The sequence below is a fragment of the Phragmites australis genome, chromosome 9 (assembly GCF_958298935.1).
Source record: "Phragmites australis chromosome 9, lpPhrAust1.1, whole genome shotgun sequence".
NCBI lineage: Eukaryota > Viridiplantae > Streptophyta > Magnoliopsida > Poales > Poaceae > Phragmites > Phragmites australis.
Genome location: NC_084929.1, coordinates 3,933,533 through 3,961,077, shown reverse-complemented (window position 1 = coordinate 3,961,077; position 27,545 = coordinate 3,933,533). Strand labels below are relative to the sequence as shown.

The 27,545-nt window shown below is 40.1% G+C and overlaps 3 protein-coding genes across 3 annotated transcripts; 1 reads left to right on the top strand and 2 right to left on the bottom strand.

Moving 5' to 3' along the window:
* The first annotated feature begins 4,488 nt into the window (after positions 1 to 4,488).
* LOC133929638 (heat shock 70 kDa protein, mitochondrial-like) lies at positions 4,489 to 12,707 on the top strand. The gene is made up of 7 exons (XM_062376432.1): positions 4,489 to 4,506; positions 5,006 to 5,226; positions 6,712 to 6,772; positions 9,871 to 9,899; positions 9,979 to 10,057; positions 10,542 to 11,153; positions 11,249 to 12,707. Exons 1-7 carry the CDS (start codon positions 4,489 to 4,491, stop codon positions 12,452 to 12,454), a joined length of 2,226 nt encoding a protein of 741 aa, XP_062232416.1. The 3' UTR covers positions 12,455 to 12,707.
* Positions 12,708 to 14,156: 1,449 nt separating this feature from the next.
* Positions 14,157 to 21,527, bottom strand: LOC133928450 (uncharacterized). Its single transcript, XM_062374781.1, has 10 exons — positions 21,250 to 21,527; positions 20,928 to 21,136; positions 20,735 to 20,824; positions 19,659 to 19,760; positions 17,404 to 17,490; positions 17,228 to 17,320; positions 17,092 to 17,154; positions 15,163 to 15,243; positions 14,921 to 15,019; positions 14,157 to 14,448 (listed from the first exon to the last, which is right to left on the bottom strand). Exons 1-10 carry the CDS (start codon positions 21,293 to 21,295, stop codon positions 14,209 to 14,211), a joined length of 1,110 nt encoding a protein of 369 aa, XP_062230765.1. The 5' UTR covers positions 21,296 to 21,527; the 3' UTR covers positions 14,157 to 14,208.
* A 1,777-nt stretch (positions 21,528 to 23,304) lies between these two features.
* Positions 23,305 to 26,293, bottom strand: LOC133928449 (uncharacterized). The gene is made up of 6 exons (XM_062374780.1): positions 26,205 to 26,293; positions 25,966 to 26,174; positions 25,271 to 25,385; positions 24,776 to 24,810; positions 24,453 to 24,689; positions 23,305 to 23,675 (listed from the first exon to the last, which is right to left on the bottom strand). Exons 3-6 carry the CDS (start codon positions 25,377 to 25,379, stop codon positions 23,466 to 23,468), a joined length of 591 nt encoding a protein of 196 aa, XP_062230764.1. The 5' UTR covers positions 25,380 to 25,385; positions 25,966 to 26,174; positions 26,205 to 26,293; the 3' UTR covers positions 23,305 to 23,465.
* Between the last annotated feature and the right edge of the window lie 1,252 nt (positions 26,294 to 27,545).

Below are 27,545 nucleotides of genomic sequence, written 5' to 3'. Positions count from 1 at the left end.
TAATTAATAATGGTTGCAGGACCTGCAGAACATGAAATGCAATATCTAATGATTATTGCAAAAGACGATGCCACTGATCATGACGCTCGTAGCAACGTTTCGTTAAACATGATTTCCTACGCAGTGCAGCATGCAACTCGCTTTCTTTGCCTTATTTGCATCGATCGCTACCGACGTAGTATTCGCGTATATGTTGTACATTAGCATTGTAACCCGAGACCTTGCATATCAGCCGGCCGATTGCAGTTATGCCTACCATCCACGGCATCAGGTAGCAGATTTTGCTGATCGCACCCATGATCCTATCCCGACGGCCGGGCAGCGCGACGCAAAGTACCGGCGACCGTGCTGCACACTCAACCGGAGATCAGATGGAGCCCATACGCGTCCATACCTGTCTCGACCTGACACAGGAGAGGTCGACGAGGGCGACGACTGCGCCGAAGATGGGCTGGAGGAGCAAAAGCTGACCGAGCACCTCCGCAGGCGCCGTCGGAACCCTAACCTACACCAAAGCAACCTATCTACATCCTAGCAACAAAACCTACCCTACTAAAACCTCCCGGTGTCGATCCACCTAATTCCCTCCTCCACTGGCGCCGGAAAGGCCGCCGGGGGCAAGAGGCCAGCGAGATCGACATCAGAATCGAAAATCACCTCTGAGTCGCCTCTTCTACTATAGCAAGGGGAACGAGACGATTCGAGACTACGGAGAGATTATAATACCAGCAGAGATGAGATGATGATGAGATGAAAAGATCTTGATAGAGAGGGATGAGAGAGAACATGAATGACAATTCAAATGTATGAAATTAAATTTGAACTGGATATAGAATAATTCAAATTGAATGTATTTGAATTCGAAATGGGATGTATGATGATTCAAATAAAAGTATTCAAATTTGAAACTAGGTTTCAAATTAAATAACTTGAATTTGAATTGAATTGGGGTAGTTCAAATTGAATTTGAATTGAAATTGGATTAGAGTAATTCAAATTGATTTTGAATTAGAAATTGACATGTCTTTGTAACAAGGATTTGAAATATGAGATTTGAACTTGAACTAAGATTTGAATCAAAATGAATTGAATTTGCGAAATGGTTATACTAGAATGAAATCGATTAAATCTTGAACGATTCAAATTTGCATTCGAATACAAAATTCAAGATTTGAATCAATCTGGATTTGGATAGGATTTGGTACTAATCTGGAAGAATATTTGAAGTTGGATTTGAAATTGAGTTTGGCATTAATTCAATAAATGTATTTGAATTAGGAAAAGATTTGAACTTGAAGACTTGAAATTTGATAGGTTTGAATTCAAAAGAATTGAATTTGATTGGATTTCAGTTGAATAGAATCTAAGAAATAGATTTGAATTTGAGACATTCAAATTCAAAACTCCACTCAAAGAACCATGAAAACAAAATAAACCAAGATGCATATGATTCAAATTATTGCAGGGATTAATTTAGAATTTAATTTGGTGCACCTTGGAATACTTAGCCAAAATAATATATTTGGGTATATACATGCATGTATATATATTTCTTTGATTTTATGTTGTTTTAAATAATTATAAGTTTTTTAAATAAGTTTTTTTTATATTCTAAAATGCTAAAACTCGGGAGGTTACAAAAACCACTGAAGAGAAGGAAGGGCTCAGGAAGAAAAATGTTGTAGACATTTCACCGACAGGGTGTGCCGTTGCACCAATTTTTACAACCTGTGAAGTCTGGATAAAGCTTCTGGATGATTTACCTACCAGGGACTTGGAAGAAGCCATTGAGGGTCTCATTGCAGATACAAGCCACTCCATTCCCCACCAAGACAAGACGCAAAATGATGATGGAACGGGGGTAGAAATCCTCACAAGTTATGCCCTGCTGATCTACAGTCGAGTCTGGTGAGATTCCTAGAGAAGCTTGGAGCCTTTTCAGAAGTTTCACTGCAGAAGTACATTGATCTGCTTGAAAACATTAGTGCAGCAAAGGAGAGGATTTGGAGGAAGGATTGAAGTAGTTATTATTGAAAATGCTCAGATTGGTGAACGCTGGACAACAATTTATAACATATTGTTGGTGATGAAACTATGTATTTATCGGTTTTTTTTTTTTTTTTTTTTGAAAAGGGGGCAGGAGCTCTGCCATTCATTAAAGTAGAAAAGAAATTTTACATAGATACATCACACATCGAAAGATACGGCTGTGAGCAACCATAAGGAATCAGAATAAGTCAATTACAAGAGATAACATATGACACCATGAAATAGCCTAAAGACACACCAACAAGAGCTGCAGCACAGATCATCTAGGTGATCTCCAGATTCTCTCCTAGTTTGGCTCTCATTTCTTCCTTCACCAAAGATGAAACATGGAATGGCTGTAAGCTTTTTTTTTTTGGGAAAATTCTTCGATTCCTTTCTTTCCATATGTTCCAGCAAACATAGATAAAAAAGCAGAGTTGGCTATTTTCTGATCAGTCTTGGGGATCCTTGCCATTGTCGCTTCCCACCAATGTCGAATTCATGTGTGATGCTGCAAGTGCATGTTCCTGAACTCCGGCCTGCCCAACCAGTTAGCAACATGTTCCCACACCTCTTTGGAATACACACATTGCTGGCCAAGGTGAATCTCAGTTTCAGGAGCTTGATCACAAAGGGAACATGAGGTGTTGCGTGGCCAATTTTTTCTTGCGAGGTTGTCCGCAGTGTTAAGCTTTTGTTGGATGAGTAACCAAGCAAAGAACTTCCGTTTGTTTTCTACTTTGGATTTCCAAACAAGGTTGCCTTTGAAGCGGCTGACGGAGCCATGAAACTAAACCACATAAGCAGATTTTGCACTATATGTACCATTTGGTGTCCACTTCCAAGCAATTGAGTCTGGAATGTTGTCCTGCAGCACTACTTGCAATTTTGTCCAAATATCGATGAAATCATTTAGCTGAATCTCTGTTGTAATATTGCTCACCATACAAATCCAATTACCATCATGTAGCTAATAAGTTATTGATCGGTTTTTCCTGGTAGCAATACGGAATAGGTTTGGTGCTATTTCTTTTGAGGCTTGACCTTGGAGCCATCTGGTGTCCCAGAACTTGGCAATTTGCCCATTACCGATAGTGACTTCAGTAGAAGCAGCAAACAAACGCCGATCAGTTTCATCACAAGGTAGTGTAGCACTGAGCCATGGTTTGTTTGGGTGCTGCCATTCTAGCCAAAGCCAGCCCAACTGTAGAGCTCTCCCAAACATCACCAGATTCTTCAAACCAAGTCCACCAAGCTGCTTTGGCCGGCATACTCGTTTCCAATTAACAAGGCAATGTACTCCCTTCACTTGATCTGCTCCTTTCCAAAGGAAGGTTCGCCTAATCCAATCCATGCATTTTATGGCCCATTTGTTCAATTGGAAAATTGAGAGATGGTAGATAGGTTGAGATGTCAGAACTGAGTCTGTGAGGGTCAGCCTCCCTGTCTTATTGAGGAGCTTGCCTTTCCACCGGGAAGCTTCCTAGCCATCTTGTCAATGAGGGGTTGTATGCCCAATTTACGCATGTGTTTTGTGGTTAGCGGCAGACCCAAATATTTACATAGAAACTCCTTAAGTTGGGTTGGGAATACATGCAAGATATCTTCCATATTTAGGCATTCACATTTTATTGGGTATATCTCACCCTTGTCGAGGTTTGTGACCAACCTTGAGGCTTTGCCGAAAATCCCGAGGATGCATTTGACTGTCATCAAGTCCTCCTTCATTGGAGAGATGAATATTGTTGCGTCATCCGCATAAAAGGGAGATGCGCAACCTTGCTGCTCGGTTACGGATTGGATTCAACATTAGGTCTAGCCCAAGTCGTTCGTCACGCCCTTGGCACCCTTGGCATCCTTGCTCGGCTATGAGCGGCTCCCCATGCCTGGTTGGAAGGTGCTGAATTTGGCCCTCAAATATTTTCTCGGTGCAGCCATGATGAGGACAAGCAACGAGCTCCGTGGTAACATACTAAAATCTTGTCGTTTGGTGCTATATATGAAGGATTTGATGTTTTATGTTGATCGATTTAAGGAGCATGGAAATCATTCAAATGAATTTGGGGGATTCGTGCTTTGTGCATCTCAGATTTGGGGATTAATTAATGTTTGAACAGAAGTGCTGATTTAGGGGAGAATTGCAGGGAGACGCTACCAGTCGAGTTACGCTGAATGTGGCTGCGGAATCTGCCTGTCATTGTGAGGTTAATTCTTTGTACTCTTTGGAGCGGGATCCCTCAAACGGAGCACAAAATGTGGAAAACTACGAGAAGAAGTGACACTAATCGGAGCGGGATCCCTCAAACGGAGCACAAAATGTGGAAAACTACGAGAAGAAGTGACACTAATCGCACATTAGAAATGAAAATAGACGGAAACGGTCGGAAAAATACTCTAACTATTTTCACTTTCACATTTGATCAACTGGACGAAAACAAAAACGAAAAGCTGAGAACGAAAATGATCGGAACATTATCGGTATGTCGAAATGAATCAATCCGAACGAGAATATGCCAATATGTCGAGACCAGAAATATAAAACAGAAATACCATGTCACATAACCACGCTGACCTTGAATATTAAACATGGCGGGTGGCACAAACCACACCCCAGCACAAGCATACGCTTTTTACACAAAGCGACAGGGATATATTTATACAAAGCCACAAGCATATATGATGACTTGTCCATGCACGAAAACGACATTAGTTTAAGGACTCAACCGAGTGGCAAGATTCTCGCACACAATTAAACGGCAACAAGCCAACAAGTGTCCATAGTGGATTCAGCTTCTACGATGAACTCAAGCAACAGATCATGAAGGTGCACGGGTTACAGATGAAGGATAATCGCTAGAAAAAAGAGATATGTGCACCGGTTTAAAAATCCTAGGGTTATTCAGATCAATTTAAGTTTAGAGATTATCCAGGCCACTGGTAGTTTGAGGGAGTAAAAAAGACCTTTTTTTTAATTCAGCCGCACGCCGCATCGTCTGTCCTGCTGCTCAGCCATGAGCGAGGTTTGGGCGCTGCTCCTCTCCACCACCCCACTCCGCCTCCTCCAGTCCGGCGGCCCTTCTCCGTTTCAATCTCCACCGGCCCCTCCCCGTTTCCCTCGACACCGGCGCTGCTCCCTCTCCATCGCCATTCTTCCAGAGCTCCGGCGCAGCTCCTCTCCGGCAGGCACGCGTTCCAGAGGTACCTAGGGGTTCGACTTCTACGTTTCTTGTTGCACGAATTATTGTGTAGGAGCAGCAAGTTACACAGATTTGGTAGTGCGAATATGAATTCTAGAATGTGTTCTTGCTGTATATGGCAGTGATCGCATCGGGCTATACCTTTTTTTCTTTTCGAATTTGTGATTGCAAAAATTGATCAAGATAGAATGCAGAAATGGTTTAGTAGCTGTAGCAAAATGATTATTGCTTGCAAAAAAAAAGTAGTTGTTCTCAGTGTTGGGTAATCTGAGAATGAGGTTTGGTCAGTATTTTTCCCTTGTTGATCGAATGTCTGCGTAAATTTTGGTCTAGTGAATATCCATGTTCAGATTACCCAACACTGAGAACTGGGTGTGTTCAGATTATCCATGTGATGCTCGAAGAAAAGGGTGTGTTCAGGTTCCAACCCCAACTAACTTTACACTCTCCGGTGTCTCGAACTGACGCTCCAGTTGCCGCCGCCGCCACGTTCGAGCCTCTTCCTCCGTCCCAGCTGCCCTCCTCCTTCCTCCCTCTAGGTCGTTGTTGCCTCATCCTCCTTTCCTCTATCCCGTCGCTGCTGCCGCCTCCTCCCTGCCTCCCTCCCTCCACCGCTATCCCCACCCCTGAACTGCGGAGCGAACGCCGTCTCCTGTTGATCTCTTCTGTGGTGAGTGATCCTTCTTAAGTGTTTATGTATTACATATATTTGTTCTCTTGAGCCGTAGCAGGGGTTCCCCAGTAGTAGTAGTAATACTAAAGATCTGATTTTGGTTTTATCATTTAGGTTACGGGTATGACAAGTAGAGCTATTAATCTTCTATTGTTCAGTGTAGTGACAAATCTCTGGTGCTGCTTGTGGCACTAGTGCTTCTGCTGAAGAGAATGCTAACCGTGGATTTTGTAATTTGTAATTGGTACTAGTTCTATTTCTGAATACTAACTCTACATCTTTCTCTTTAAATACATATAAATCCTTGTAGTATCAAAATATCCTCATGTTTGGTAGATACCATATCTTGCTGTACCCGGGTTTATTTTTGGGATAACGCAATATTGAAAACAAATAAATCAATAAATTTGAAGCCATTATTAGCCTATATCCTTTAGTACTGTTGTTGTTTGAAAATCGAACTTGTAATAGTGTCCACTAGGAGATGATAAATGGAGGAATGGACATGTGCAAAAACATAGAAGGGGACTAGAAGAAGAGCCATCCGTTCCGGTCAAACTGGCTTAGGTCGTTTTGATCTTTCTGCAGATCCCAATTTTCTATCAAGAGAATAGAGTGGGGAGTGCAAAGTTCAAAACACTCTGATAAATTAGCTATCTTTGTATTGCAAAAATATATAGTAATAGCTTCCACATATCATGGTTTAATGATAATTAATTGCCCATATATTCATGTAAATTAATGATTATTAATTGCCCATATATTCATGTAAATTATGATAATGATTGTTTCTGTTTCTTTTGGATTTTGTAGAACCCTCAAGCTCATCAACATGCTTCGTCATATGTTATGGACTAAAGCACACATGTTGCGGGTATGGATGTTGAAGTTTTAATTTCGTTGATTAAAATTTTTTGTATCTTTTTTTTTTTGCATTATGCTATCCATATGTATATTTTTTGGATGCCTTGAGACTTCACAGGTTTGACAAAGCATCAAATGTTGTATTCTTATCCTAATAAAAACCAAGCAAAAGCATGGAGTGATACCCCTGTAGCTACTGCAACTATTGATTCATTGTCATAAGAGTGAGGGGACGATGTCACGTGTCTGCCTCACTCTTTTTTCTTTCTTTCTTTGTTTTGGCCTAAGGTGAGAAATTCAGCACGCTCTTTCCGTAGGCAAAGTCAGGTGTAAAACCCGACGGCACCTTCTTTTGCATGCTAAAATATTATATTTCAGGTTCAACTGCTACCCTACCATTAAGCCTACACCTTTTTTGCAATAAAAAGATGTAGCAACAAGTCAAATCGAGTTCATGCCCTCCGCAATAAATTTTGATTTAGTTCTTATTTATCGTATTCCTTTTTATTTGATTATATTCCTATTGCAATTCTATTGCCTAATGTGGCTCCAGTTAACATCATTTTTCTTTTGTTGGTGTGGCGAGGGGGGGGGTGCTTCATTGATTGGACTATCTACTATAATGTCACGTGTCTGCAAGAAAAAATGTTATGAGTCTTGACTCATGACTGTAAATCTTTATCATCTATGATTATTTGTTAATGAGCATGCACAAGGTCCTAGGTGTCTGATTCCTTGCAAATTGTCTGTAGGTGCGTGTCGAATTAAAACATGTCAGGTAAGGAATAAACAGAAAATAATGAAACAACATGAATGTCTAATGCAGCTAGGTTGTAGCATATCAGGAATGTGGAACATGCACTTGCACATCTGTCATTTTTTTTACATACTAGTGATGACCGCCTTCAGTTATTAACTCTGATACCATCCATAGATATTACTCTGTGGACTGACTAGAATTATAGCTACTGAAGAATAGTTTTGTTTAGACCAAGTAGTGACACGCATTGCCCTTTGCTTTACATCTTAATCAAGCTTGATAATGTTATCCTGGGTATGTCATATGGTTATAGGAAATGTGTGCACTAAGGGTTCATTTTTTAACAATTTTTTTTATACAAAACATATTCTGTGTGGAAAATTCCCACGACTTGTTTCCAGTTTAGATTGTTCATCTTCTTCTTTTTTTTTTGTCTTGGGCTTTCTAACCATATAATTGACATTACTTTCTATTTTTTTCGTGTAATTTCAGCGAATGATGCTTAAAATCACAAATTCACTTATACACCACCTAATTCTTTTTTTTTTTTGGTATATATTTTTTGTGTATTTTCCCTGTAGTTCAAGTGAGCTTTAAATTTCATGTTATACATCCTTGTTTGTGGGACAATGACCATGTTCTAGGTTCTGGTGGACTGAGTCCACAACTTTGCATGTGCAGATATGGCACATGAATGTGAAAGCTAGGGATATATGCTAATGTAGCATGCTATCGCCGTGGTCTGGCATGGCCTAATTTTAGCATACTCATGCTGGCAGCAGAACTTGTTTGTTTTCTGCTACATAATAAACTTCTTTCTTGAGAAAACATCCCTTTCACCACGAGGTAGAACTCTATAGCCTATTCTCGCTTCTGCTATCAAAATTTGCACTTCTCTCTTTTGCTGTTAGTTCGTTAGTATTCTCTTCCCTTTTACCACTTCTGTCAAGTCAATGGTCGTTAACCATTGCTAATCATTTTTGCAAGAAAGGTCAAATGCCTTTGGTTTTGTGTTCTCGCGATAAAGAAGGTTTGTCTGTGCTAGACATAGTGTCTTGGCTAAGTAAATGAATCCTACCAGTCTTTTGACACTCTTAACGATAGTCGACGAGATTTGACTTTGCGGAAGTGGCAAAAAGGAACAAGACTGAGGAAAAACGGCAAAGAGAAGTGCAAATGTACAGTGATGGATTGGAAAATAGTGCTTACCTTAGTGGTAAAAAGGTTTTCCTCTTTTCTACCATTTTATCAGCTAAGCCTCAAATCCTCTTAGGTAACTGTAGCTTATAGCCCCCTTAAAAACTCAACTAGGGGAAGAGACGTCCCCCCTAGCATTATATTAAGAGTCGGGGCCCACCAAACCAGGCCGGGCGGGAACCTCAACCAGCGCTGCTTCGTGGCAGCCTAGGACCCCTCCGCACCATTGCACATGAGGTGGGCACAGCGACCTATGGCGCCAGGGTTTGAGCCCAGGCGGGCGCCGTCTCGACGGACAGTTGTGCTACTGCGCTATAAACGCTTCCGCTATAGCCCCCTTTATCAGGAGTGATTGATTCCCACATTGATCCTGGCTGTTTGCTCTTGATCGGGAGTGCACCTAAAGTGTGATTGCATAGCATATGTTGCCAACTTAATCATTCTTATCTCTAGTTTCCATCTAACACTGCCAGTGTCACCCACATAAACAATACTTGCGCCCTACAGTACCTCGCAACTACAGTACCCACTACACAGCACTCACCCATCTCTGTCATGTATTTCTGCAATCAGCTATATTTTGGCTGAGTGAATTTAACTTTCTGTACGATCCAGCTGATGGAATTGGCTAGCTTGCATTGTTTTGCTTGTGATGGCTGTTGAAGAAATACATGTTAGGACTTGTTCAAAAATGGGGCTGTTTCCATGTCTAGGTTGACGCTTACAATATATCCTTTTACTGCCCTAAATCTGCATTTATGAGAAGTTGAGCTCCTGATTTTCCCTGATCAGTTTTGAGGCTAGATCAGATGAATAATAAATCGGACAACTGGTACAGATCTGATTTTGCACATGTAACTTTTTTGGGCGATAAAATTTATCCACTGAGGATTTTAAAGGAAAAGTAAAGGAAAAAGTTCACATGGTATACTAGGAAAGGAGACAATGGCATGGTTGCATTGAGTTCATAAGTAGAAAGCACGGCTTGGTCGGATTGACTTATATATTTGTTGCATATATCGACTGATTCCTGTGAACACACTAAACATTGTGTAGCGTTGTTGTCAATTGTACCTATGACCTCTTCAGTTGTGATATTTATGATGAAGACGCAATGCTCACTGTGATGCATTTTGTCTGTCTTGTTTCAGGATCACATGCGTAGATGTACAAATTTCAGGTACAATGTGGCGTCTCATTCTCCTCAAACCTCGGTGTTTTTTTCCAGTGCATCTTCTCACTTTCTCTTGATTTTTCAGCACAATGCATACAAAACCAGCTATAGTTGGAATTGACTTTGGATGCAAAAATTCAAGAGTCGCAATCATTGATTCCTTGGTATGCAAATTGTAGCTTCTTGAGTTTTGTGAAGTTTATCTTATATCTTGAGTTTGCACCCTTATTACTAAAATCCTTAGAGACTGTTTAATGAAAGAGCATGTAGTTAATGATGGATATATTTGATTATACCATGTTCTCAATGCAAAATGAAGTTATGAACACATGTGGAGGATCATATAAATGGGTTTTGTCTCACTAATGTATACGGAGTACAAAGTATGTACAGAGACACTGATGACTATCTGATGTCTTTGCGTCTTTTCTTAAAGACTTGAAAAAAATAAGAGGGTCAAATCGAGACTATTGTTCATGATGTATGCAACTTGACTATGCTTGTCCTGTGTTTTTTCTTTTGTATTTGCGCAAACAGTGAAAGAATTTCTTGAAAGTGATGTGCACACTGTAGAGTCTACACCTAATGGAATATCATATTTCATTACGCCATCATGTTCTAATCGATTTATTTGCTCACTTAATTCAGGTACCACAAGTTCTTGAAAGTGAAATTGGGCGTTTCACGCCATCTTATGTTACTTTGAAACAGCTGAATTCATGTGGAGCGTATGCATGGGCTCTGCAACACTTAGACCATGTTGGTGGACGTGTTGCAGTTGGAGAACTTGCAAAGCTTAAAATGTCAGTACAGCCTTCAGATGTAGTCTTCAATGTAAAAAAATTGGTTGGGAAGAAATTTGATGACTGTGACATCCAAAAAATGAGGAAGAGGGTCCATTTTAGCATTATTGAAGGGCCAAAAGGAGAATCTTGGGTAGAAATTCATGGAATGAAATTTTCGCCTGTGGAATTTACCAGTGTCATATTTGCAAAATTGAAGGATATTGTTTTGATGCATCAATTTCATCAGAAATTAGAAGTGGTGATAAGTGTACCTGTTTTCTTCACTGAACAACAAAAGGAAGACATCAGGTCAGCAGGAAAAAGAGCAGGCTTGGATGTATTGGAATTGATAGATGAACCAAGAGCTGCTGCTCTTTCTAGCACTACAGTAAAAGAAGGTTTCGTTGTTGTTTTTGGCATGGGTGCTGGATCATACAGTGTCGCAATCTTTCAAGTGTCTGACACAAACATTGAGGTACTTCTTTCAGTTCATTTTTGTGCTGTCCGTAATTATCCTATTGTGCTGGTATCTTTTGCTAAAGCTTCTGGTTTATTGCTTTGCACAAACAGATCAAAACTCAACTTGGTGACACCTCTATTGGTGGGGATCAATTTGACGATATACTAGTGGACCATTTTGTTACGCAGATTGCCAAATTTCATTCGGTAGACATTCATGGAGATAAACATGCCATGGCAACTCTTGCAGAAGTTGTGGAGCAAGCTAAAGTGAAATTATCAAGTGAACCTGAAGTCACAGTTTCAATCCCTTACTTCGCTGCATCCCGTCAAGGTCCTATTCATCTTAACATTACTATTTCTCGCGCAGAGTTTGAGAAGTTAGTTAATAACTTGATAGAACAAATTAAAGACAAGTGTCAGATCGTTTTGAAAGAGGCTAGTATTGCTGACAATGATATTGGTGAAATTGTATTCACTGGGGGGATGACAAGAGTTCCCAAGATACGGGAAACTATTTATCAAGTCTTCGGCAAGCATCAGACCGCAAGGGTGGACCCTGAGGAAGCTGTGGTTATAGGTTCTGCAATACAAGCCGCTCTCATTGTAGAAGAACGGCAGGAGATGAGTAAAGACATGATTCCACTCTCTATCGGAATCGAGTGTGATGAAGGCATTTTTGCGAGGGTCATTCCAAGGCACACCACACTTCCGACGAAACAGACAGTTAAGATTCCTGTATGGTGTGATCAAGGGAAAAGGCTGTGTATCAGGACTTTTGTTGGTGACCATGTATTAGTTGAACATAATACACATCTGGGAGATGTAGAATTAATCAATAAGCAATCATATCAAGGTCCTGTTGATTTTGAATTGACCTTTGAAGTTGATAAGGACTGTGTGGTTAAAGTAAGTGCCAGTAATGCTGATGATCAGCTTGAAGTAGCTGATGATATGAGGAAAGCATTGAAGCCCTTCCCAGTATTTGAGAAGGTTATAGATGAGAAGCTTATGAGTAAACATAGCGTCAACAATGCTGTCAGAAATGCTCTACTTGACTGGCGGATGTATGCAGAAGAAATCAATGCCCGTATGAGAAACTTGGCAAGATTTATAATAAATACTCTCAGTGATGTCCTGTCACTCAGAAAAGATGAACTTCCGAAGGACCTTTGCGAGGATGCAGTGAAGGCATTGGCTGATTTGCAAATGGCATTGGATGGAGATATTACTGTGTTAAAAGATAAAGTGCTCTCTGCTAAATCAATTGAATTAACTCTGCTGCAGTGGAGGCCACCTTCAGAATCTAGGGATTAGAGATTACTCGGATTCTGAGAATTAAGATAAACGAGGCAGCAGAAACCAATTCTAAACCAGTTAACTATGTGATGCTGGCTCATTATATTATGTCATTTTTCTTATCAAGTTTCATGGTATAGTAGCGCTTTGTGCGCGAGGAAAAGTTACCATGTGAACTTTGTTGTGTGCACTAAGATACATCCTAGCAGTTAAAATTGATTTGACGCTATGTTTTGAAGTCTTGACTAGTACTGCCATGTTAGCCGTGGAAGCTCAGCTGTGTTCATTTGCTCTTTTGCTCTTTTGCTAGTTTGATTTGTTTGCTATGTTTTTTCTTCGTATACTCTGATGATGACAATGAAATTCCTACCAAAGTGCCACGTCAATGCAATATTCCATTAGCCAAGTTCAATATGTTTTACCTCTGCGAGTTAGCCTAATTGGAATGTTGGAACAAACCATGTCTAATGAAGTCTATGTTGCAACTTGCTTTTGGGGCAAAGATGATCTCCAGTGAAATGTAGATAACTGCAAAGCCTATCATCGGTTTAGGTATCGATTTATGTTCCCCATCCCATTTTATCGAATTCCAAGATTGTCCTAGAAAGATTTGAGCTCTGCAAGACAACAGATGCAGATACTGATCTTAATCGGACATGAACAGGAAATGGACAAGTTTTAAGGCTCCCTAGATACAAAATCTGACTGGCCAATCTGGAAGTAGAGTGTTTGGAATGTAAATGTAAAGAGAATCAAGAATAGAGAGAATGAATTGTTGTTCTTTATTGCATCGATGTGTTACATATATATACATGATGAATGGACAAGTTTGTGTCCGTTTGGGAGACGTTCCTTTCGAATGGGTGCCTCTTCATGAACGGACATGAGCAACTTTCATTGGTAGTTGCCATGTTGATCACTTGTTTGTAGCAGATAGTATATATGAAATGGCTACAGGCACCAGTTCGCAGCTTCTGTGTTACTTTTTCGGACCTCAACATGCGATCTATGTTGCCTTTGTTTAGTGCATAGCTAATGGACCAAGTCTTTCATCTTGCTTGGGTCGCTTCCATACATACATTAGCGTATACTTGAGTTCACGAATTTTTACTAATCGCATAACAAAAAGATCAATTTTAAAAACGATGAGCAAAATTTCAGAAAAGATTCGAGTTCCATTTTTTAAATCATTTCACAGCACCATATACTCAAGTATACGCCAATACAGTAAGGTACCATAACTTGCACAGGTCTACAAGCAACAGGAGCAACATTTGATGGCATAAATACATGTTAGTACAAGCAACAAACAAGAGTAGAGTAGCCATCAACGACAAATATAAATAAATAGATGTTTTAGGGGGCTCGCCAGCCTCGACGACTAGGAGAGCACCAACTACTACATATAGGAAGGCAAGATATAATTTAGCTGCAACTCTAGTTCCCAGTCTTCATCTCTGGTGAGAAACCACTGCTATCAAGTGTAGTCCAATGATCTCTCGAGATAACAATTAAAAAAAGATATAATATAGGAAAAAGACTGTTTATTCTTTATTCATCTATATGTTATAGTAAGGAGTGTTACTCCGTATATATAATATCAAAAATCCTTAAGAGATAGAATCTATCTCCAAGAGATAAAGACTTATTCTGATAAAATCAAATCTTTAGAGATTGAAACGGACCCGAATTCTGTTGAGAAACTCCTGATTTACTGCCTTGACATATAGGAAGGCAAGATACAATTTAGCTGCAACTCCAATTCGCAGCCTTCATCCGTAGCGCTTACTGTACATGCCACCAATTGTTGCAAGCGTTGCACCAAAAGGAATGAGAGTAAGAAGCGCCACACGACGAGAAACACCCCTTCCAAATTTCTCATGTATACGACGCAGGGAGCCCAAGCAACCCTCGAGCGACTGATTCACTGTTTGTTTCATCAAAGGAAACTTCAAAACCTCTGGACTTGTGGATACAATCTTTTCCTTACAAATTTCTCTTGCAGGTAGAGCCTGCAATACAAAAGAAACAACGAACACAAACGGCTCAAATGCATGTTCAGTACAACTGTTTACACAGTACCCAAGCAGATTGGCTTAGAATCCAATGGCTTTTTCCTGTTTCGACAGACAATTGCCTTTCAATTTATTCAAAAAATTTGTACAAGCACGAAGATAACAGCAAAAGAAACAATTTGCACAGGGTAGATTCAAAGGGAAGAAGAGGAGATTATAAGATATAACATGCAAGAGAACAAAGCATATACCAAGTAAAGAAGACGGAACAGGATATCAAAGAGTACCGCAAAAATAACCAGTCAAATAACTTAATTGGCTTTCAAAAGAATATAACTTAATTATAATTAAACAAAATATCACAACAATGCAAATTCAAATGGGAAACCATGTGAAATGGCATACGGCAATTTACTATACTCATGCATACCCACATGCCTCCAAAGTTAGGCTAACAGATGAGCCTGACCTGCTTAACCAGAATAACTCCGGTCGCTTGTGCTTGAATAGAGCATACTCTTGCAAGATTCCGTACTTTCATGCGGTTGTAGTAATGACCCATGAGCGCCTATAAACAATGCAAAGAAAAGATGAGAGTTACAGATACAGAAGAACTACATGGTAGTAAAGTTTGCGGAGTACTGTAGCACTGGATACGGGTGCTGCTGGAGTTGGTCTAAGGAAGCTACGACTAAACATCATGAAACTTGCCGCCCAGTCAGAGGTATCGAGCCTTTTCTCCAGTTCCGAAGCCAGCTCCGCATTGATCCTCTCCAAAGCTACATTTTCAGACTGCAAAATTGAAAAAGAGAGGTCTCTAGTGTAAAGTTTGCGCATTCACATCATATCACAAATATGTGAATAATAATGTAATCACCATCTCATTTTATATTTTTAGTCTAAAATTTAGGAATCCAGAACCGTTAAAGCGATTTCACTGGTTCCCACCAGTTACCGATCAAAAGCAGTTCTCAACCACCGGTGGGAACCAGTCGGGGCACATAAAATGAAACCTTGAACATGACATCACATTACAGAACAAATGAGTTCACGAGACATAAACCGAGGAAAAACAAAACACTAAAAAGTCATTAAGTTCTAGGGACCAAACTAAAGCCCAATATCGCTGGACCCACATGATATGCAGCAGGTTCCATCTATTGGCTCAGCGTTGTCCAAGAGACAGCTGATCGAGCTATCACATTGAACAAAAGAGAAGTTCAGGTCTTTTGGTAGAAATTAGGAATAAAACTGTGCACATGTGCCTTAAACCATGATGAGAAAGCTGTTACTGTCCTGACAAGGAAAAAAAATGCTGACTCCCATCATTCGTTGTACCCATGCACATACCATCTTTGGCAACGCATATTGTTCGTGCAGCTTAATTTAATGGAACGTATAACTTCATCTTGGAACATCTCAATGGCAGAATTGCTGATGAATAACAGTATAGAAAGGCAGTTTCACACCCCTTTATCTGCTCAAGCATATAAAGAATACATTAAATTACAAGAACTCATTCAATACCTACAGATACATGAAAATGCCAAGGATACTTGGCACTACTTATGAGGATCTCAGATTTACTCTTCCAAAAAATATTATAATTTGCCTTACAAACACATATCTCCTCCTCAACCTTTCAAATGGATTTGGGACTCTAAATGCTGTAACAAACTCAGAGTTTTTTCTTAGCTTCTCTTGATGGATAGACTCAACACAAGGAACATTTTGAAAAGGAAAAACTTCAAAGTGGAAAATGAAAATTACAATTGTGTTCCATGCAGACTCCAAATTGAAGAAACGGCATTCCATCTCTTTTTGGGTTGTAACTTCAGTATGAGGTGTTGGAATTTCATTGGCATTCATTGGGATTTCTCCAAGCCTTTCTTTGATATGATGAGCCAAGCAAAAAATTTCTTCAGATGCTCTTTCTTCATGGAAATCTTGATTATTGGAGCATGAAATATTTGGAAACAGAGAAATGCCTTCATCTTTGAGCATAACAGCCGAGCTTCACTCTTTGGAAGAAGAATTTCAAGGATGATATCTTGCTTCAAGCTCATAGAATCAAGGAGGACACTAGACATGTGATTCTTGACTGGATTCTTTCTTTTCCTTAAGGAGTCTTGCTTGCTTTCTTGGCCTGTTTCTTCTTGCCCTCTGTTTTGGGCCTTCTTGCTCTTGTTTAGTTTGGTTTCCATTTTCTTCTTGTACAGTTTTCTTTCTCTTATATATAATTTTTTTTTACCGTAGTAGGAGTCTCCCCTACTGTTTCTCCGGTCAAAAAAAAAAACTTCATCCACTCCATCACATGACCCTTTAAATTGAACTTTTTTAAAAAATCTTAGATTGATCCAGGTATTAGCAAACAAAATGTAATTAAATCCTCCTACACTCTTGATATTTCTTTTGGAAGAATCAAAGTCACTAAACAGCTAGTTCTAGCAAGAAGGAAAGAATAGATGTTATCTACTTAGTTTCAAGTCTGTTTTTTTTTTTCCTTTTTGCTTCACAACATAAATACTTCAAACCGTAAGAAAATCGAAAATCGATATTTCTGATTTAGAACTTCACTGAGATGAAAAGCCTGAAACATATATCTAGCATCAAATTCAAAGAAGATTGCTAAAACTATACCTCAGATATGGAACGTTGGTCCATTTTACTCATCTTCTGTTCCTTCAGAAAGTCCATGTGGCTCTGCGAAAAGAAAGTAGCTATGTTGCTTGTTGAAAATGAGCATTCATCTTATGAAAAATATGGCAATAGAAACCTTTAAACCACGCCTTAGCCCCTCATCTAGCAGCTCAGACCATCCAGTTGAAGATTTAAGCCATTCTACAGTTTTTTCAGGATCATTGTTGAACTGCAAAAAGTATGAACTAGTTCCGGACAAGTTCAATACAGTAAATCATAAGTGATCAGAGATTGATCAAAACTGACAGGCACCTGACTACTGTCAAGCTTCAGAAGACCTTTCCGGTATGCAAAATATTTCCGAGTAAAATGCAATTTCCGCAAACGTGATTCTTTATTCTGAAAAATAAAAACGAAATTAGATGGATGATAGAAAGAAAATTGAAAAAAATTCAGGACCTAACAGGATCTTAGCATATCTTAGACCAATAATTCAATTCTGTTGAAACTTTTTTAGAATCTGTATCAAAGACCTCACCATGCCCATTACAGGATGATAGAGAAGTGAAGCTATGCAACCGCTATTTCTCAGCACACAGGGTAGAAGCTATTAGCGGAAGAAAATGCAGTACCGAAATTAAGAAAAAACATTTCAAGGACCCACAGCTGAAACACAACCAGAACTATATCACCAAAAAGAAAAATCTGATGTCTCAACCGGTCAAACATGCTTGACCTAGCAGAGAGCAATGGTAATAGTAACACGAGCATAGCACTAAATAAAGAGGCACACTTTTGTTGGCATTATTAAAAAAATATGACATGCATAATGAAAAAATGTATCTCAGTATGTTTTGTGTTGAAAATGATAACATGCCGTTCTGTAGCTAATTTGAGTATTTTTCTGTCTTTAATACAAGGATTTCATTCTATCCTAATCCAAGTGTCCTATATCCTCAGAGTGTTGTCGGATTTAGGCATCCACTCGATGAGCAGCTGACATATAATGAGGTTACAGTCATTCAATTGGGTCCTGCTCATGTTTGAGCCTTTATTCAAGGTATGAATATAATGTGTAGACTGGTATTCATTCGATCTCAACTTGTATCTACTACACTTTACTGCTTTGTGATTGGGGCCTTGCAGCAAGATGAAGACAATCATATTACAAGTACCTACTATTAAGAAGGCTAGGGACAGTTGGTAAACAAACACTAGTAAGAAGCATGACAATAGGTGGATTGATATCCTAAGAATGATCCAAGTTCAGTCATACGCTAATAGAGGAAGCATGTACGTATGACCTTACCCATTATGGGACCAATGCGCATGATAGAGAAGACGGTAGGATATCTACCATACGGGAATATATTCCTATCAACAAAGCATGTGATACCGACAGTTCCATGTGCATCATCAATGGTTCACTAGCATCACCTTGGGACCCTTTGCTGGTGTGGAAGGTAGGGGTGAAAACAAGTTTGGTACAGCAGGATACTGCTCTTCCCATATCCTAACATGTATTGTATTTCCCTGGATTCAGATACGCTTGAAAATGGCTAGCTTTGCAAAATCGATTCTTAAATTCACAATTCCTAGAAGATTGGCCAAAATACATGTAGTTCTGTGAAATTTACTCAATGGTGTTTGCCATAGATGGCTGCGCAAGCTAAGCCCCCAAAGATTATTGGGTCGAGCGGCTGGGCTTTTCACGCTTAGGTCTAGCAGATAAGCTACCAAAGTAACATCCAAGGTACCTAATCATGGTTGTTAAAGCAGTAAGGCAACGCAAGGCAAGGTGATTAGGCACCGACTGGATGCCTAAGCGACGCCATACTGCTGCTGTAGATGGGGTACGAGCGGCTGTAACTTCCTACTGCTGAGTGATTTCCTGCTGGCTGTAGAACAGCCCATGCCTCATGGAGTTTTGGGCCTTTTGCCATTGGCCCACTTGGCCCAAGACGTTAAAGTAGCCTAAGGCTGGAGTTTCCTAGCGTCACCTCTCTTTTTCCTATGACACGGAACCACAGATGCTTCCTGTTACAAAGACAGTTATGGTACGCCTTTGCTTCTTCCCAAGCGCCTAGGCGGGGAATTAGCAGGCAGGCCAGGCGGCCGCCTAGAAGGTCGAGGCAGCAATTAGGTGTTAGGCAGGAGGGTGATGCCTAGCAACTAGGTAGGCTAGGCAGCCGAATTTTTAAACGTTGCTCCTGACTAATAGCTATAAAAGTAGCCATGTTCAAATTTTCTATTAACTATCATGCATTACAACTAGCAAACACATTCTAACAAGCATTGATATCATGATTCAAGAAATTGAAGTGTGACCTACGCACGAGTGCTGTTTGCATCCATGTGTAATCTTCATAAAAAAAAAGAATTGCAAACAAGATAAAATGAAACATGACCGTCCTTATCATGACGCCACCTATCTACCAATGGAACAACCAAAGGTTCGAACTTTGAACCCTCTTTAGCGAAACAGTAGCACACAATTAAGCATCTGATGTACCTAGACAAGGCAAAGAAAAATATATATTCTTCAGATTCTTGCTACAAATACTTACCTTCTTGTAATCATTGATCAAATTACTTTCATCACCAGAAGTTACTTTAGATGAGTTGTGGTCAACCCCAATTTCGGTACTTTGATCATTCACAATGAAATGCTGCAACATGGAAGTACCATTTCAACATAGAATAAAATATGATTAGATGAGAAAGGTGACAACAAGCAAAATAAAAAATACATTCTAGAAATTAGAAGAGTAAACAACTTTGCGCAAACTATGGATATTCTTAAAAATAAGCTACTCTCTCCCTTTTAAAATAAACCCATAGGCCCATAATTTGGACAGCTAGTATGGTTGACATGTTTGTCCACCTATTGCAGGTTTAACACTTCATTCGCAAAATGTTTCATATGAATGTGTGTCTGACTGATTGCTAAGGTTTAGAATACCGCAACCTGAAAGGTTCTATCAGTCTGCCAGTTATCAACTGGTTGCTTATGTTAACTGTTCACGCCATCACGACCAGCCAATTATTTATTTCACACGTTACATAAATGAAAAAAATGATGGCCATGCACGCTTTGAGAACTCACATAGCTCCATAACATAACTGATATTTAAAAAAAAAAAGATGAGCTGATTCTTAATAAGAAGAAAAGAATTGTACAACCTACAAACAAAATAGACCAAATGGAGTATGATATTTTTGGAACGAAATTCAAGGCAGTGATGTTTTCACTGCTAAGAGTTTGATGCAATACAACTGTTCCACTGATTTCTTAGTGATATCATATGATACCATGGAATTTCTGTGTGGCAATTTGATTCTGGGCATGTGGGCTAGACTAGACATCTACGCCGGTTGTTTCCATTGTGATAACACAGGGAACTAATCACATAAAATATATTTCATAATTGCATTTTCCTTTAAAGTTTGCAAATAACACTGGTCAAAACAACGATTATTTGGACCATGATAATTTCAATAATAGAAAGCATACTCAGATGGCAGCAACACGCAGGGGGTACACGTAGTAGATCGGTGTTTAATGGGGATATATGTGCTCGAAGTTGAAAGGTACACTGCAGTAGTATAGAAATGAAATGGAAGTACTAGGGGGGAAGCTTACATGACTTTTGTCACGGAACAGTATGTAATGAAACCAGTAATCGTTTCGAAATCTCTGTCCATCCACATCGCTGAGGAGAACCAAATCAACCTGAACGCGAGACAAGTAACGGATAGGATGTATCAATAACGCCAAAACTGTGCAAAGAAAGAGGGAAAACGATTTAGTATTTGCAATGCGATGCAATACATACAGGATATTTGGACGCAGAAACCAGTTCGGTTGCAAAGATTTTGAACCCCTGCTCTCGAAATTGCAAAAAGGCTTCAAATCGCTGCTTCGAGGAGAGTTTCCGGCGCACGTTAACGTCACGATACAAGCCAGTCGCTCGGATAAGGAATTCCACCCCGCCGACCATAAGAGGCCCCCGAATCTCATGAATCCCGTAAGGGTCGACCGCTCCTTTTGCATAGAAAACAACACATGAAGAATCAATCGTTCGTTCAATCCAACTCAATAATTTTACAGACAGAAAATTATGAATTTAGCAAAAGAAAAAAGAAAGCACTCAAAACCTAAATGGGGGTTCCGATGGATGGAACGATCATCCGGCCGAGCCATCCTAGCCCTTTTGCCTCTCCTCCAATGAATCCACCGCCCAACCCTGCTATCGCTGCGTCTTCCGGCAACGGCGGCGGCAGCTCTCGTCACACGGGGTAGGGCTAGAGGTCGGCGGCCGCGAGATCTGAAAGTCTTGCCGTGGCGGCAGCTCTCGTCACAATGGGAGCGTGGGACATGTAGGGTTAGGGCACCATGGAGGTCGGATTTAGATTAGACCCAAAGAGAAAGCAGTTTAACAATTTGCCACTCCAAATAGTACCCAATGTTTTTCAATAAAAAATAGATGAATAGTAGAGAAATATTAATAGCAATAAATATTTGAGATTCTTTTCAAAACTAAGGAAGGACACTGACCAAAACAAGAAAAAAAAAAGGGAAAACAAAGCTCTTTCCTTGGCGGATGAACATTGCCAATCATTCTCCATCTCATTAACACATTTTTAAGCATTTAATGATGCTATTTCTCGAACGGAACACTATCGGACCCGATTTTTGGTTTTCATGTTGTATAGTCTTTGAATCAATATCTGATATGCATATATTACAATATAATAATATCACATCTCTATAATAATTAAGAGCAGAGCACAAGAGTCCGTAAATACAAAGGTTTATACCATATTATTCATTACATCCAGTTAAATTTAAATAAAGTTCAACAACGAATATTTAAGATAGTGGCCCAATGCCATAGGTAAATTGGGTGTAAACACTGCCTTAGTCTTCTACTCACCATCTCCATCCCAAATGAAGTCATAATCTATAAACAGTAAGAAAAGAGTGAATACAAAAGATACCCAATAAATCCTAACACTACTAAAATAGTTTGATAGATGCTTAATGAGATATACGAGGATTGAGGTTGTAAGGCATAGTTTAAGCACAATAACCAATTTTTATGAAGTAGGATTATGTGTGACAAGGTTCGACTTATTTGATAAAGCTAGGTTTTAATAATAATTAACGGGGTTTGCCCAATGTGAGATATAACTATCCCGCCATTGCCAATGTTTTAAGGTGGTGGACACCTTATTCGAACTAGTCCACAGATCATGCCAGCATTCCTCCATAATACAGCTAATACACAACCTACTTAAACATAAAGGAGTATGCACACCACAAGTCTAACCACTCTGTGGCAGTAACTTCACGTGTCTATTTAACTATCAAATAGATTTACCACCCTATGCGAAGGTGCAAAATTTTACCTACATAATATGATCACCCTCCAACCATCCGCTATGGTGCAGCATGTATAACTAAGGTTCTCACCCATCCAACTTCACAAGACACCCACTTACGTGAATACATCAATGGCTCTTGACCTCCTACGACCTTTAGCCGGATCACAAGCATCACCTAAGCGAACTATGGTCAACCCGGGTGGTAGAACCGCTTGTGCTCAACGTAGAGAGCCTAGGTTCGAGCTGTTGGTGGGGTGTATTTGTGGCAAATGCCACGTCCGCCCCGGGCTCGTGTTTTAGAAGCCCGGGGTGCGCACAGTCTAGGTGGTAGTGTGTGCGCATGTTAAAAAAAAAGCATCACCTAGATAACTTTGAATCATCCCCCTATCCCTGCTGCTCCTCGGTATTTGGAAAGTCGTCGTTAGGTCAGGATAGGATCCTCCTCCCATAAAAAGAGACATGTGTTTGCACAATGGGTACTTAGCATGGTAAGCACAACTATTAGGTCTTTACATGACTGAGGCAAGCGTCCTCATTAGCAACAATGCCACGCGATCGTGGCGAAAAAGGGAAGACGGTGAACTCGACTGTGGTAACTTCATCCGCGCGGTGCCGAAACAGAGCCAGAGCTGGCACGGGCAGTAGAGTGAAACTGAACAAAGGCCCCATGATAAAGCTATATATGTTCTTGCTTGGTTGACCCATTACCAGTTTAGATGGTCAGAGTTGACGCTGCCACCTCACGTTCCAGGGGCAAGCTCAATGCTCTATTCCCAGTTTCAATGGCATATTTGTAATCAAGCTTTCTATGGTGGAAAATTTGCATGATCAAAACAAATTATGCAACTCTAGCATTACAGCCGAATGCGAAAATGCGCCAGTACAGGCATCTTTCATCATTCTAACGATATTTCATACCTGACACGAGAATGTATTTAAGTTAACAAGTGACACATATGACAAAAACATGACCACAGGTACTGCTGCTAGGTTTCCTTGCTCTGCTGATGCTTCCATATGCCGGTTCCAACAGCAAGTCCGGTAGCAAATGCAGCAGCAACACCGGCTACCACCGCAAATATAGGCATCTTGTTCCTGGTAGCTCGTTTTAACTTGTCACATTCCCCAGATAACATGCCAACAAAAGTCTTGGAGCGGGCCTTTCTCCTCATTAGCTGCTCATACAAACCAGAATTCTGAAACAAAAAACACTAAAAATCAACATGTTTTCACAGAATTAATATTGCATAAGATAATGTAGTCATGTTGAATGGTCAACAAAGCAAATGAAGATTTCCTGAATAGACAAAAAGACTTCAAAGATAACACACAAATTACAAGAGAAATGGAAATTAGACAATATACAAAACTTTCAGCCCCAAAGTTGAATTATGAAATTTGAGAAATGGAAATAGGATAATCCACAAGGCTAACGGGCCCTTGACTCAACCAAGTAATAGCAATGCTACCAACCAGTTAGAATCTGTCCATCTCATTTGATGAACTTTGCAGGCAATATTCTAAACACAGTTTGTCCATGCCAATGGACAATAATCCTACATCATCAAGAAATAGGAGGGGAGTAGAACAAGGGCCAAGCCAAACTTTATTCCACAGTACTGTGATCAAAAGTGTCTAAAAGAACTCCGTCAATGGCCTTTGCGGAGCTAGGAACACTATATAATAAAAATACAAGATCACAATAACTTATAAACTGCAGAAGCTGCTATCTGATAACTACTGGTAGCTTTTAAGGCCTAAATTCAAATAAACATACATGAATGTATTAATCTATTATGAAGTTGTAAGCAAGCAATGTTAAACATCAAACGAACTAGTGTGAAGCTAAATAAAGAGAAACTGGAGTCAAAGTGTTACAACAAAATGTGGTTCGCAGTGCAGTGCAGTGCCAGTGTTTATTTCCCCTATCATGGAATTTAAATTAAGAAAAGGAAAGTGTGTTGCAGACTAACATGGGCATACGAATAAAGGGAGGACGTGAATTTATGAGAAGCTGCACAACGGACACCATCCATGTACTCATCCCACACTTTGAGGGCATCAGGATCATCGTTGAAGTGGTGCCGCACCTTCTCTGCCTCGATCTGTATCTTGTGCAGCGTCTCAAGCGCATGCTGACGTACCTTCTCTTGTAGACTGAAGCGCCATTCAAACTCCTCCTTGCTCATGCCACATTGGGGATCATATTTCTGTACAACGAAGAGATCAACACTACTGAAAAACAAAACGCCCAGAAAATTCACAACAGTTTGAAATATTTGCGAGAGCATCTTACCGGTTCTTGGTACCCATCGTCGATGTTGCTTTTATCTACAAAAATTTGCAAGTAAAACAACTTAGCATTGTAGCATTGAGAAATAAGGTCTTGATAAAAACATGCGTAGTACAATAGCATCGCTGGCTATATTCTGCCATACACGAGAGTATAAAACATGTCACGTAATGGAATCTGAAAGATTGCTAGCCTCCAGAATTTGATGGCACAGTGGAAAACATAACTAACAGTTGCATGCATCATTAAAAACCACAATAAATAGGGATGAAAATGGACAGGAACGGGAATGTTGGGTATTCGAAAACGGACCAATCTGGACGGAAATATGCCGGTATCGGTCGGGAACCGATGATTCAAATCGGGAACATGTACAATTTTCACACGACAGTACGATACGATCACATGACCATTCTCTCAATTGGACACAAATATAAGACATTGGACATGACAATATTAGTTGCTACTGCTACTTGGATTCTTGGATTAGAGGTGTACCTTGAGCAGAGGTGTTGGACTTGGCATTGGCAAGTGGCAGCGGCGCCGTATCCCCAAAGAGCAAGCGAGCAAAGGACGAGCCGGAAGGAGTCTGTCCAGTGGGCCGCATCCTCACCTAATTCAAGCCATCAAGAAGTAAATTGCAGTTAAAACTCAAGAAACTCGGTGCTAGGAATGCAAAACTGTAGAAATGTAAAACAAAGTAACAGATAACACACAACACACAATGAATACAGATACTTCCATGAACATAAGGAGTAAATCTCAAGCGCAAATTTCAGAATGCGGCACGATTTCAAGAAAACGGTGGAAAGAAACAACTGCGATCTTATCTAGAAGCCCAGCCTCTAAAAATCTAGAGCCTCTATTTAACGCGTCTTTGGACTTTGGGGATTAATTTCTCAGAAATCTCAAGGAGACGAGGGTTAAACGATTCCAAAAATTTTGCCTTTTCTCAACTTAAATGGTTAGGTGTTTTCGAGTTTTCACAACACATATTGTCGGCAATACAAGCACTCAGAGGATAGAGTAAAAAAAGTAGGGATAATTGCAAAGAAATCACTTTTCTTGATGTTATTGTAAGCTTGTTATAGAAAATTTAAAAATACTATTAAAATTAGCATTCAAATAGTATTTTTTTAAAAATAAAAAATCAGAGAGCTATTTGCAAATGCCTCGAAACAGTAATGTCCTACCAAAACCAAAATTCCGGAAGAGAGCTCATTCACCGTGGTCGCTCGCTCCACCAGACGTCCAGACAAACACCAAGGCTGCCGTGAGTGCCGTCGCTCGCTCGCCCGCCGGGGTCGCTCGTCCAGTCGCCAGCGCCTCGTCCACGAATGGATTGAATCGAGGTGGGGGTGGCCTGGCGGCCACCTGAGCTGCTGGCGGCCTGGCGGGCGGCGGCGGAGCAGGATGGGGGATGGGGCGGCTCCGTGGCTGGGCGCGGCCGGGTGGCGGCGTGTGCCGTTGGTGCGGGCGTGCGGCTCGTGAGCGCGTCCCAGCGTCTGGGTGTTGGACCGATGGGCGGATCGGAAACGGGATCGAAAATGAGATTATCCCGCAAAACGGGAAACCGATAAATTCGATCCCGTATTCTGGATTGGTCATCCTATTCTAGTCCTGTTACCGTGTCAGACCCATAAATTCGAAAACGAGCAGAAAAATACGGGATACGGTTGCCAGACGAGATGGGATTTTCTCGTTCTGTTTTCATTCTGGTGATGCTATTTTACAATCGTATGTTTTTTTTCAGTTGCCAATTTCCCACCATTGAATCAGGATTAAACGGCACGAATTATGTCTTCTTCCTCCGATCAAGCACTGTTATTCTTCCTCCCCAGTTGATCTTCCTCATGAGCTCGCCTCTGCCCCGCCCGCCTCCTCCTTGTCTATAGGGGCATCATCGGTGTCCTCCGCCACTCGCGACCGAGAGGTGTCCCGATTGCCCGCCTCCTTCAGAGTTTTTTTATTTTAGCCTTTTTAGCAATATGTCTATGGTAGTAGTCTCCAAAAGGTGGCATGCAATATACACCTGCTCTCCTTCATCTGAAATAATAACCTGAACCAATCCAATGTGTGCCTCTGTAGATAACATACATAGAAAAATATATTTTTGCTTTGACCAAATACAACATCATTTCGGCTTAGCTAAATTACCCAACATATGACTACGTCTACCATCAAAATTTGTTTCTAAGCCCAATCCTTATTGCATTTAGCCATGCCCCAAATATATTGGATACACTAAATGGAGGATGGAAGGTTGTTTGAACAATTCTCCTAATGAACATAAGCAAAATTGCAATCAAATAAAAGATATTGAATTGTTTCATTATTATTAAAAAAACAAAACACTTTTTATTATCGTGCCAATTTCTTCTCACTAAGTTATCTTTCATGAGCATAACCCCTCTATGCAAATACCATAGGAAAATTTTAATTTTAAGATGAAGCTTTAATTTCCACAAGTATTGGTTATTGTCTATGATGTAATCATCAAGAGCTATTATGTACATGATTGAACTAAAAATTGCCCATTCTAATATAATGACCATTCGAAAGAATCAACCTCATCATTTAAATGAATGAAATCAATTCTTGTCACCAAGTTATGCCGGGCTTCAAGGCTCTCCGAAAAGAGACATTTAGAGGTTCAAAATTAAGAAGCACCGATATTGCAACATTTTTTCTATGGACTATGTTGTAAAGGAGAGGATACTGCCCTTTCAAAGTGTTAGCATCTAACACTTATCTTTTCAGAATCTAATTTGAG

Excerpts from the sequence above, each read along its gene's own strand:
- LOC133929638 (XM_062376432.1), top strand. Across the intron at positions 6,773-9,870 it reads CTAAAGCACACATGTTGCGG|GATCACATGCGTAGATGTAC; the intron begins GTATGGATGTTG and ends GTCTTGTTTCAG. Across the intron at positions 11,154-11,248 it reads TGTCTGACACAAACATTGAG|ATCAAAACTCAACTTGGTGA; the intron begins GTACTTCTTTCA and ends TTGCACAAACAG.
- LOC133928450 (XM_062374781.1), bottom strand. The coding sequence starts at position 21,295 with ATGGCTCGGCCGGATGATCGTTCCATCCATCGGAACCCCCATTTAG. Across the intron at positions 19,761-20,734 it reads TGTTCCGTGACAAAAGTCAT|CATTTCATTGTGAATGATCA; the intron begins GTAAGCTTCCCC and ends TCCATGTTGCAG. Across the intron at positions 17,491-19,658 it reads TGATCAATGATTACAAGAAG|AATAAAGAATCACGTTTGCG; the intron begins GTAAGTATTTGT and ends TTTATTTTTCAG.
- LOC133928449 (XM_062374780.1), bottom strand. The coding sequence starts at position 25,379 with ATGCGGCCCACTGGACAGACTCCTTCCGGCTCGTCCTTTGCTCGCTTG. Across the intron at positions 24,690-24,775 it reads ACGATGGGTACCAAGAACCG|AAATATGATCCCCAATGTGG; the intron begins GTAAGATGCTCT and ends TTCGTTGTACAG. Across the intron at positions 23,676-24,452 it reads CCCTTTATTCGTATGCCCAT|AATTCTGGTTTGTATGAGCA; the intron begins GTTAGTCTGCAA and ends TTTTTGTTTCAG.